At 43.1% G+C, this 12,021-nt stretch overlaps 1 protein-coding gene across 1 annotated transcript; it reads left to right on the top strand.

Annotated features, from left to right (window-relative positions):
• The first annotated feature begins 252 nt into the window (after positions 1 to 252).
• On the top strand, positions 253 to 11,597 carry TAF5 (TATA-box binding protein associated factor 5). The gene is made up of 11 exons (XM_068949757.1): positions 253 to 772; positions 2,023 to 2,263; positions 3,345 to 3,660; positions 4,275 to 4,438; positions 4,907 to 5,042; positions 6,140 to 6,260; positions 7,641 to 7,770; positions 8,751 to 8,915; positions 9,357 to 9,534; positions 9,668 to 9,845; positions 11,236 to 11,597. The coding sequence occupies exons 1-11, from the start codon at positions 253 to 255 to the stop codon at positions 11,451 to 11,453; spliced, it is 2,367 nt and encodes a 788-aa protein (XP_068805858.1). The 3' UTR covers positions 11,454 to 11,597.
• The last annotated feature ends 424 nt before the right edge of the window (positions 11,598 to 12,021 follow it).

The following is a 12,021-nucleotide window of genomic DNA, read 5'->3' as shown; positions in this document are numbered from 1 at the left end:
GCTCCGTGACTTGCAGCCACGCAGAGACGCCCCCCAAAACTGCGCCGGTTTCGGGTTTGCGCTTCAAATCCCGCCCGGGACCCCCGCGGCTGCCCAGGCCCTCACCACCCGCGCTGCCGTAAACCGCTCCCGGCAGCGTCGCAAAAGAAGCCGCGAGCGCGCAGGAAGGCGGCCGCGCTTTGCCCTGACTGTCGCAAGAGCGTCCGCGCCTGGCGGCGGCTTTCCGCCACCAGCGAATGGGGGCGGCGCAAGATGGCGGCGCTAGCTGAGGAGCCGGCGGAGGTGGCGGCGGTGAAGCCAGACCCCGAGGCGGGGACGTCGCCGCAGCCCCCTGCGGCTCCGCCAGCCGCCGCCGCTCCCGCCGCTCCCCCGGCCGCGGCGGAGGGGGAGGCGGCGGGGAGCGGGGGGGAGGCGGCGCCCCCCAAGCCGGCGGCGCCGGGCCCGGCCGCCTCGCCGGCGGCGCTGGACCGGCAGACGCTCGTGGCCGTGCTGCAGTTCCTGCGGCGCAGCAACCTCCGCGAGTCCGAGGAGATCCTGCGCCGCGAAGCCCGCCTGCTCGGCGACGACCTCGGCGCCGTTGCCCTCAGCCCCGCCGGCGCCGGGCTCCCGGGAGCCGCGGGCGGCGATGCGGACGCCGCTGGGGGCGGCGGCGAGGCGCTGCTCAGCCGGGTCACAGCCGCCGCCGCCGCCATCGCCGTCGGAGGCAGCGTCGCCACCGTCGCCTCCTCCAGCCCCGGCGCGGCGGCGGTGGCCGCCGCGCCGCCGGCGAAAGGTGGGGTCCGCCGCGGGGCCGGGGCCGGGGCGGGAGCGGGAGGGCGCCCACCTCGCCGGGGCGGCGCAGGGGCCTCCGGGGCCGGTGAGTCTCCCGCAGCCCAGGGCCCTCCGCCACACGGGGGCACGGGGAGCGGGGCGGCCCCCTCGGGCAGGGAGCCAGGGCGCGCCCTGCCCTTCACGGGGGGACTCTGGGTGGATTAGGCCCCCGCACGGCTCGCCTTCGAGCTGAGGAGCAGACCAGGGTCTCCTGGGGATGCTGAGGGGCCAAGAGTGGGGTAACCTTTGCACTCGCAGGGGGGCACTCGTCCAGGTGAAAGGTGCTTCCCCCAGACTTTGTGCCCCATCTCAACTAACAATGGCGCAAGAGGCTGAAGGTTTGCTTTGCAGTCAGAGGTGACGGTCTGAGATGCAGCTGCAGGGATACAAATGGATGCAGTTGGACAGGCTGTGTTTTGAAGGAGGAGCCATAGGATACTTGTAAAGGAGGCTCTTTCTATTTCTAGGCGGGGTCATCTGCTGCTTGGTATGTTCTTGGGATAATTTGGGTTAGAGTGCTTTTAACCAGTGGGCTCCATAGGAAATTTCTGGAACTGGTATGTTAGAGTTTCAGTAAACTTTATGCTGTAAGTTAGCTTATTCCCGGTATCACCTAATATGGTTGTTTTTACATGGAAGATGAAGTGGTGAAAATATATATTGACTGCTGTGGAGAACAGAGCTCTGAGAGCACTTGTTAGCAAGTGACAAAAAGCCGCTACCCTGTAGTGGTTGTATTGTGGTGTCAGTGAACTGTGTACTTGAAGCAAATTTGTTTGGGCACTGGAAGCAAAATAATTACAATGGGCGTATTTTACGGGCTTGGAAAGATTCTGTTTTTCATCTGACTGTTTCTAGCCTGAGCAGTGAAGCGAACTTATTCTGGTACTGTTAATTGTTTCTTCCTTTCCACATAAAATCTTAGCAGAATTAGACCATAAGTTCGTATGTTAACTAACTTATAGGCAGCTATTGGCAAAAAAGTACAAACAATAGCTGAAGGTGCAAGAAGAATTGGCTGGTGGGCTGCAGCTAATGTGCTGCCATCCCTCCCACTCTTAATGTTTAAGCGGTGTTGAACAAGCGCAGGACTTGGTGTTTATGTTCTGCTCAGAGCACTTCACCTTAGCAGGGGATGTGTTAGCCACTGTGTATTTACTAGTTCTTTCAGTCTCGCTTACAAGCTCTTGTTATATGGTAACACTTTTGCAGTTGCAGGAGGTGTTGTTGTGGAAGACCAGCCAGATGTGAGTGCAGTATTATCTGCCTACAATCAGCAGGGGGACCCGACACTGTACGAGGAATACTACAGTGGACTGAAACACTTCATTGAATGTTCCCTGGACTGTCATCGAGCTGAATTATCCCAGCTGTTTTATCCTCTCTTTGTGCACATGTATTTGGAATTGGTTTACAATCAACATGAGAGTGAAGCAAAGTCTTTCTTTGAAAGGTAATTTTTTTTCATTGGTGTATTTGAATTAATTTTGGTTTGCTACTTTGATTAAAACTGAAAGCTATAGTAGCATTGGTTTGTATGTATATGACTGTGCTATTTTTCTTCTTTAATGGCAAAGGGATTTGGATTCTGAACTGACGGTATCATGGATTACTGTAACGGTTCTTAAATCCTTTTCTAATCTTATGTGTTACAAACATAGGCAGACTGCATGCTTTTGAACTGTACACATGCAGACTTTAAACCGTCTTTACGGTTTCATCCCAGAAATGCTGGGTCATTTTTTAACACTAGAAAATGCCAAAGTAAGGTACTCTTTCTAAATATTTGCTAATGTCATGACTTGCATATAGTAATTCTTCAAATAAGATTGAAATAGTTCCCTTATGGCTAATCTTAAATTTTCTGTGCTCCCACTATGTCTCACTTAATCCCTTGAGAAGAAATTCAAATTTCATTTGTTTGTTATTTTGGGTTCAGACTAATTATGAAATACTTCAACCCAAGAGGATAACTTGTTCTCTCTTAAATATGGTCAGCAAAAATAGTTCTGTAAATGCAGTTAGTGTTCCCTCCCATCAGTATTTTATAACATGATTTGAGTAAAAATGGAAAACTTATTTTCTCTAGACTCATATCAAATGGAGAGCGTGAAACATCTATGCTCTGTGGAACTTTTATAGTCATATAATCAATCAGCTATAAATAGTCTTCCATAACAAAAAATGCCCTGTACTTTGTGATACTGCAAATTAGGGTTCCTGTAAATAAGCATGTTAGCGTAACTGTTCGCTACGGGCAGTAACCCTTTGCTCATGTGAAATTCAGTGAGCTTCCGTTTGTTTGTTCTTCTCATCTTAGTTTCTAGCTGTTGAATACTTTTACTTTGTACTGTAAATCACTGCTGTGTCCCTCTCCAGGATGAATCTTATTTCAGCAGTAAAAATAATTCCATATATAGTTAGTAGCTCCCAAAAGCTCTTTGCACATGTGTTTCATGCTGAAGTAACGTGTTCACTTAGGAGATAATGTTTTCATAATAAACATGTTATTATATCCTACGTTGTTTCAATAGATTTCATGGGGATCAGGAGTGTTATTACCAGGATGACCTGCGTGTATTATCTAGCTTAACCAAAAAAGAACATATGAAAGGTAATGAGACCATGCTGGATTTCCGGACAAGCAAGTTTGTGCTACGTATTTCCCGTGACTCTTATCAACTCTTGAAGAGACATCTTCAGGAAAAGCAGAACAATCAGATCTGGAACATTGTTCAGGAACATCTCTACATTGATATCTTTGATGGAATGCCTCGCAGTAAGCAACAGATAGATGCTATGGTTGGAAGCCTGGCTGGGGAGGCAAAACGAGAGGCTAATAAAGCAAAGGTAGGAGGCAATGATTGTTGCACTTTTATTATTGAGCAATTGTAGACCCTCAGGGAGACGTTTTTCACTTTAGTATAGACTGACCATTGCTACTGCAGATCTCAAGAGACAGCGTGAACAAAGAGAGCGGTGCAATTAGGTGTTGGCAGGAGTAGAGAGCTATACCGCTAGCTGATCTCTGAAGAACCTGTTGGATCCCTGGGAGAGACAGTTCAGAACACCTGACTCTTTGGCTTTCTCTCTTGTACAACAGAAGTTATTCTTGCTTATTGCCAGTTGCTATTGTGAGGACTGTCTGTGTGGATCTTGACGTACTCACAGTACTACATAGATAAGGCATGTAAGCTGTAGGGATTCTGCTTTAAGAATGTGCTAAGAGGTGACCGGAGAACTTACAGTTGTCCAGATTGGTTGTTGGATCAAAGAGCAGAACATATACATCGTCACAGGCTAACCAGTTATGTATGCAGCAATATTGAACATAACAACTTTAAATAGGCCACTCTGTTATTTTATGGTCTCGGGCTATTATGTTGAAGAGTTTCCATTTCAAAAAAACACTTTTTCGTAGGAGCAGTAAATACTGTTCTCATGTCTGTCTTATTGGGTTGCAGGTTTTCTTTGGCTTACTTAAAGAACCAGAGTTTGATGTGCCTTTGGATGATGAAGATGAAGAAGGGGAAAATGAGGAGGGAAAACCAAAGAAGAAGAAACCTAAAAAAGATAGCGTAGGGTCAAAAAGTAAAAAACAAGACCCTAATGCTCCTCCCCAAAACAGGTACCAAGGAAATCACATGTGGAGAGGGCTTGTTAAATACAGTCTAGTCATATCAAATCTTCATCATGGCTCACGTGATCTTTTTTTGGCTCTTTGGCGTTCCAGCTGTAGCCATGAGGCTTTCAAAGGGAAGTAATGGAAAGCCTGGTGTGTAATCCTCTGTCTTTGGCCTTGAACTCAGTCTAGATTTCCCGTATTAAAATTTTATTCAGTTACCCTCTCATCTCTTCAGATCAGACTTGATTTTTTTTATCTTCTTCCACTGCCTGTCTGGTATGAAATGTCTGGAAGAGCTATCGCCTCTTTTGCGGGGGGGAAGGGAGGGAGGAGGTGTTAGTTAATCTTTTACATAGTCTCTCATTCTTTCTCTTCTTGTTTTGTAGTTGAATATTAAGATGCTGAGGTATCTGTGTTTAAATTGATGATATGGAAAGTGCTTTTAGTTCATAACATGTGTACTGCTTGTAGAATTCCTCTGCCTGAACTGAAAGACTCTGACAAGTTGGATAAAATAATGAATGTGAAGGAAGCCGCAAGGCGTGTACGTCTTGGCCCAGACTGCTTGCCATCCATCTGTTTCTACACATTCCTTAATGCTTATCAGGTTAGTGAAAGAAGGGCTTGGGTAATATGGAAGAGGGAATCAAAGTGACAAACACCACTCTGTCTAACAGAGAAAAAGGAAGCTCTGATGTGTGATTCTGTTTGGGTTTGTAGACTGAGATAGCTGGATTGACTGTTAAATAGTGATTCTGCTCTAAGATTTTCTTGGTAAATATTGAGGTTATAAGTTTGTAGGCCCTTAAATCCTGGGACGAACCTGGTACATGAACTGAAAGGGGCTTAGGGCATAAGCAAGCTTGGTGGTTACTTAAATTAGCAGGGTGTTTGTAGGGGCAAAATATTCACGGCCCCAGGTACCTTCACCTTATAGAGTTAAACATTGGAAATCCGAGCTGGCAGCTCTTCTTGCCACTGCAGGAGAGAGCAGCTACCACTGCTGGGAGGAGGCCCTCTGAGCCTGAGAAACACTCGTTTCCCACACCCTGGCAGTTCTCCCATCAGCAGCGGCAAGCTGGAATTAACAGCTCCTCTGCTTCCTGTGCCAGGAGGAGCCAGGCTCTGGCCCCTAATACTCAGGACAGTAAAATCTGATGTTTGTCCACGGTTTTGAGAAACCTTGTGCCATTTAGCTTGCAACTGCCTTTTTCTTTTCTTTTTTTTTTTTCTCTTAATAATAGAGTTGGCAAGATTTTCGGGAGTATTTGGAATGAGCATTGAAAGCTTATGCTCCTAACCCTTTAAAATACTATTTAAAGACTTCCTTAAACTGTTTACATTTCTGTGTTTTTGCTCTCATTTTGCTGTAATTCTTTCTTTCGCTTTTCATGTGGGGCCCTAAGTGCATTTTGTAGAATACACTTGAATGCAGTAGATAATTTACCCTGAAATACTTGAAAAGAGTACTGTTGTGTTGTTGTTAACCAGGCTGTGCTCGTATACCTTTATTCTCCATGGCATAAAGATGTCTGTATGTTTATTTCAACTACATTTATACTTTCATCCAGTCAATCTTAAAATAATTCACGCTTTTTTGTAAACCAGTCTAGTTAACTTTCTTATTAGTATTTAGGATTTTCTAGTATTCAAAATGCGTCGTAAAAGATACAAACTTAATATAAATGGCTATTTTGTATGTAGGGTCTAACTGCAGTGGATATTACAGATGACTCTAGCATGATTGTAGGAGGCTTTGCTGACTCTACTGTCAGAGTGTGGTCTGTGACTCCGAAAAAGCTACGTAGTGTGAAAACAGCAGCAGGTAATTAAAACCATAATGCTTGAGATGAGCATGCATTATTTATGACAGCTATGCTTTGTGTGAACGGTGAAAGATGTCTGTATCAGGAGAATTGTCTTCAGCAGTTGGATGTTGTCGCTTCACTAATTTTGGAATGAGCAACATGTGCACAGATGTGTGATTACATATTATGTATCATAGTTGGAAACATTTTTAAAAGGAATTTTCAGTGCCAGATAGATAGGAAATCCTTTTTATGTCACTGGAAAGAAGCATTGTAGCTTTGCTCTAGTCCCTAGTTGGGCACAATGCATAAGCATGTATATCTTTTGTTGACCAATAGGTTATATTTAGACTTGCTATTATGGAAAATCAGAGTTTGGATTGCCCAGAACATTGGGCTGTATGTTTAGCCTGGCTTCCTCATGCGATAAGTCTTAGGCGACTGGTTCTATCAGCCTGTTTCTCCTCTGATTAACTTTTGAGCCCGTTCATCATTTTCAGCCAAATTTGACAAGCAGAAGTCTTGGAGAAAACAATAATTAATTAACAGTAATTCTCTTCTCTTTAGCCAGAAACACTGCTGGAAAGGCTTCAGAAAGCTCAGTAGTTACCTGCTGTGTACGTCTGCTGCTAGACAGTCAGCATGCAGAGCTTGGCATTAGCAATAATGCGTCTTGCTTCTTAAATGGATGGTAGCTATGTGGTGTAGGAGACAGCTGGGTATAGGGGATTTGGAGGAGAGACTAGAGGTATCTTTGGGGAAATCAAAAGAGGGAACTTTACGGAGGATGGAGGAAGAGGTCAAGTATCTCAACACCTACACAAATTCATAGAAATCGGGCTTCTTTAATTCTGCCATTTATGAAACTGTTGCGTTTGAAGCTAAATACCAAACGGACATTTCTTAATCTTTATATAAACTGGGTTGTGGTTGTGCTGTTCAGCAAACAGTAGCCTACAGACTAAAATTTATTTTTAAGTTGTGCATAGTGTGTAGCTGTCAAAACACATTGATGCCTGAAGAATGTATTTATGGCATGTTAACTTTCTGGGAAAAGACAAGAAAACTTGGCATCTCTGTCAAGAAGCTTTTAGTTTGTTTAGAGGCTGGATGGTATGTCTATGAAAAATAACGTACCAAGATTATTTATTTTAGCTCTTAGTGGAGACTAGAGAAAAAGTGGTTATTTACATAAAGCGTTGTTTTCACCTCTTACAGTAGTAAAAACACTTCTAAATGCCATTTTGAATTTCAGAATTACCAATTCCCAGGTGTTATGTCTTCATAACCCCTTCATACTTGCCTCTTAAAAAGAATACTATCTGTTTTGCTGTTCACCACGTTTGTCTTTGTTGAACGTCTGACAGTTGTTATGCGTTTACTTTGAAATGTTACAGATCTCAGTCTCATCGACAAAGAGTCAGACGATGTCTTGGAGAGGATCATGGATGAGAAAACAGCAAGTGAGTTGAAGATTTTATATGGTCACAGTGGACCTGTCTATGGCACCAGCTTCAGTCCTGATAGGTAAAATAAGTTTACGAGTTCCCTAGAGAGCTTGCCTCAAGTCTTGATCATATGCTACTTGATACGAACATGTTGTTAATGCAGCTTTTTCCAGAAGGTTACAGTGATTCTTGTGTATGCAGGTCTTAAGGAACTGCTGTGTGAGTATAAGTGCTCGTTAAGGCCAAGGTGTTGGGCGTTGTCAGCTTTTACTGAAATGAATGAGAAGCTGAGGATGCCCAGCACTTTTTTGGAGATTCAGGCCTTAAATGGCAACATAAACTACGCTTTGCCAATAGGATGGTCTAAGCTGGGTTTTAACCAAGTGAATTGTAGAGAGGGAAACTACTGCAGCATTGATTTCACTTGAGATAATGCAAAGCATAAAAAAGGACTGAACATCTTTGCACTTATACAAGTTTCTCTTAACTCCTAGAAGCCTTTATTTTCAAAATGTATAGCAGGGTATCTTTAAAATAAGAAATTTAAAACATTATGTAATTATGAGAGTCTGGACAGTAGAAAGTATGTTTAAACAGCTAAAGTATAGCTATGTGCTACACAAGAAACAACCATAGCAGAAACACAGCTGGGAAGTAAACTTTGTATGGCATCTTGACGATTTGTTTAGAGGGTTCTTCTTGTTTTAAGTAACAGTGTAACAGCTTTACTGCACATTCTTTTCACATAACTGGAATTCCTGATTAAAGATTACCTGTTCTCCCCCCCCCCCCCCCCCCAAGAATTGCCATGTCATCAGAATTAGTGTCATCAGCATCCCAACCTGTCCCTTTTTTGCATAAGGACCTAAATATGATTCATCTTGAATTGGTTATTGTTGCTTACCTCGCCAAAAGTGTTCATTTATATGTGACAAGCTAAACAAATGCTGGTCAACAAACAATTTCTCTTATCATAAAATTGTTATAGTATTTGTGTAGTGGATATACAGCCTATGCATAAGTTCTATACATAACACGGTCTACTTTCTCCTGTGACAGGAACTATCTGTTGTCCTGTTCTGAGGATGGCACTGTCAGACTATGGAGTCTTCAAACATTCACGTGTTTGGTGGGATATAAAGGACACAACTATCCAGTATGGGATACGCAGTTCTCTCCTTATGGATATTACTTTGTGTCAGGGGGACATGATAGAGTGGCTCGGTAAGAAACTGGATGGCTTTTTTACCTGGTAACTTTGTCTGGTAACTTTGTGGTGGGAGGCACCTTGAAAGTGATTAGCTGATATTTTCTAGCCCACCTTCCTACTAGGAATAAATTTTATTTCACATGAATTAAAAAATAAATATTTTGATGTAGTTTTGTTTGCATTTCAACACATTAAATTTTCTGAAAACAAATGAGATGGTGCGCTCTTATGTGTCCATCTAATCATAAGTATTCTCTTTCTATTGTTTAACGACCATGACAGGATATTCTTTCTTTCTCTCATCTGAAATGCATACTTTTCCAAAGCAGTTCATGCTAATTTAGTAAACTGACCAGTAAGAAACCAGTGCTTAATTACTTCCTGTATTTCTCAGTGTGCAACAGATCTTGAACTTCCTTCGGATTTTCTTTATTAATAAAAGTTTTTCTTTTAAGTCTGTGGGCAACAGATCACTACCAGCCTTTACGGATATTTGCTGGCCATCTTGCTGATGTGACATGTACCCGATTTCATCCCAACTCTAACTATATTGCTACGGGCTCAGCAGACAGGACTGTACGGCTCTGGGATGTTTTGAATGGGAACTGTGTAAGAATATTCACTGGACATAAGGTAAAGGCATATCACTCGCAGTACGAAAGTGACCTTAATTCTGGGGTGGATGTTGAAGAGCAGCGTTCAAAACAAACGCAGCTTGACTGAAGGTGAGAGGACCTCATCAGTTCTGCCCAAACGTGTGTTTCAGGGACCAATTCATTCATTGGCATTTTCTCCAAATGGACGATTTCTGGCTACTGGAGCAACAGATGGAAGAGTTCTGCTCTGGGACATTGGACACGGCTTGATGGTGGGAGAATTGAAAGGGCACACTGACACTATCTACGCACTCAGATTCAGTAGAGATGGAGAGATTTTAGCATCAGGTAAAACTCGCTGGGAACAGTGAAGTTTCCATTGTGCTCCATCAGTCTGAAGTGGAATGATATAACTGATTCTTTAAACTGAGGAAGGCAAATCAGAATCACTTGCCTAGCAAAAGTAGCAGATTAAACTGGTACAAGTTGAGTACTTACAGGATTGTTAAGTGTGAGCCTTCACTGCCCTGGGAACTGAAGGAAAAGTGTTATGCTGTTAAAAGGTAGTGCAGTGAAGTTCAGGATCTGTGAACAGTGGAGGCACGGGTGGAAGGAGAAATTAGAAATAACTCTCGGGCAGAAGAGGAATACTTAGCTCTAGTAAGAGAGGGGCAGGGTATTGGAATGGGAGGGGAACAAGCAGCAGGACTGGTAAGAGGAGAGAGGAAAGGATAAGCAATCTACTCCCTTAGTATTTCTTTGTGTTAGATTGTTGATGTAGAAATATGCATGCAATATTGCATATATATTATATATGCATGTAGAAATATGCATGTAACTAATAGATAGCTCTATAAGCAGTGGTACTTCTGAAGTCTGCTCATTTTTCCTGCTTGTTCACATGGATTCTTTGGTGTCTGATATAGCAGAGCTCCTTCTCCATTTTCCCTTAATGGAGGCACTAAATTTAGTCTCCCCAGCTTTAGTCAGCTATTTTCATAAAATCTGTAGGAATTTATTGATTTTTAAACTGTTACTCCCTTCTGTAAACCGGTTGATGTTAGCCAACACGTTCAAGGTACTGATGAAAAAACAATGCACAGACACTGCAATCACATCAGAATAACTTCCTTAGGAAGGGCTAGAAATATTCTAGATTGGTTTTGTAATATGTTCTTAATTGGAGTGCAGTGAAGAATCCTCAGTGAGCCACTACCACAGGAATGAAAGCTAACGGACAGGGTATAGGTTTGATTCAGCCCACAGGCTGGTTCCTTCAATTTATCTGTTAATGCTCTAGTGAAAGCAAATCTCTGGGCCTGTAGTATGTTGATTATCTTCCCAGTAGGGAACAAAGAAACTGTCATTTGTGGTGGGATCATAAACATGCCCTGTAGCTGGCATGTAGCGCCCCCCCACCCCAGGCTAGTCCTGCCTTCTCAGTGCTGATCAGTGTAATCTAAACCCATATGCTTGGAGAAGGAAGTCCTTGTGCTTTATCCACAGAGCTTTCTTTTTAGGTTACGTGAGGGCTCCAATCCTGAGAACTTTAATGTGTGTGTTCAGTTATGTTAGAGGCTTGTTAAAATCCATTTGTTTGCAGGAAGAGGGCGTAAGTATTCCCTGTTATGAGCAAACCTACTTCTTTGAGCTTTACTTTTTGCTGTATTAACTTGTTCCCCCATACCTTTTTGTAAAGTGTGAGACCTTAAACTGTTGTTCTCCATTTTCTTCTTAGGTTCAATGGATAACACAGTTCGGCTGTGGGATGCTGTGAAAGCATTTGAAGATTTAGAAACTGATGATTTTACTACAGCCACTGGACATATAAACTTGCCTGAAAACTCGCAGGACTTGTTACTAGGTACATACATGACCAAATCAACCCCGGTTGTACACCTCCATTTCACACGCAGAAACTTGCTGCTAGCTGCAGGAGCCTATAGTTCACAGTAAGTTATGAAGCTTATAAGACTGACTGTGCCAAGTCATTGCAGTAATGACCTCAGGATTTGAGACAAGGAGGGATGTCTTGTACAGGTGGACCCCACTAGTTTGTTGCAGGAAAAAACAAACAATGTAACTAATGCAAGCAGCATCTTCTCAGTTCTGCATTTCATATTTATCCACAATTTGAAAATATGGGAGAGTGACAAGACATCGTGGCTTTAAAGGAAGGAATTGTTTCATGGTGCTTTTGATTTAAAAAAAAAAAATATATATATATATATATATATATATATATGTATATGAAAACAGCTGTCTCCTCTCAGAGATGGTTTGGAGCTCTGCTGAAACTTTTGGAAAGTTAATACCCTCAGTATGTGTTCTCAAACAATTTTTTTTAAAGCACTTAACTTACGGTTGGCGAATGTTTACTCAGTCTCAAACATAGGCAAAAACTGTTCAGATACGTTCAGAAAAGAAGAATGCAGTGGAATTCACCATAGCCTGGGGTGAGCAACAGGTATGGTGAGAGTAACACCGCAACAAATAGGGCATTGAAAAAGTAGGCCGAACAGGC

This window comes from Struthio camelus, chromosome 7, assembly GCF_040807025.1.
Source record: "Struthio camelus isolate bStrCam1 chromosome 7, bStrCam1.hap1, whole genome shotgun sequence".
In the NCBI taxonomy this organism is placed as follows: Eukaryota; Metazoa; Chordata; class Aves; order Struthioniformes; family Struthionidae; genus Struthio; species Struthio camelus.
The sequence above is the reverse complement of the archived record's forward strand: the minus strand, read 5'-3'. Positions and strand labels throughout refer to the sequence as shown.

What these genes read in the sequence shown, in the direction of transcription:
- TAF5 (XM_068949757.1), top strand. Translation starts at nt 253, where the DNA reads ATGGCGGCGCTAGCTGAGGAGCCGGCGGAGGTGGCGGCGGTGAAGCCA. An exon ending in GCAAAGTCTTTCTTTGAAAG is followed by an intron (nt 2,264 to 3,344) that starts GTAATTTTTTTT and finishes TTGTTTCAATAG; the next exon opens with ATTTCATGGGGATCAGGAGT. An exon ending in TAGTGTGAAAACAGCAGCAG is followed by an intron (nt 6,261 to 7,640) that starts GTAATTAAAACC and finishes GAAATGTTACAG; the next exon opens with ATCTCAGTCTCATCGACAAA.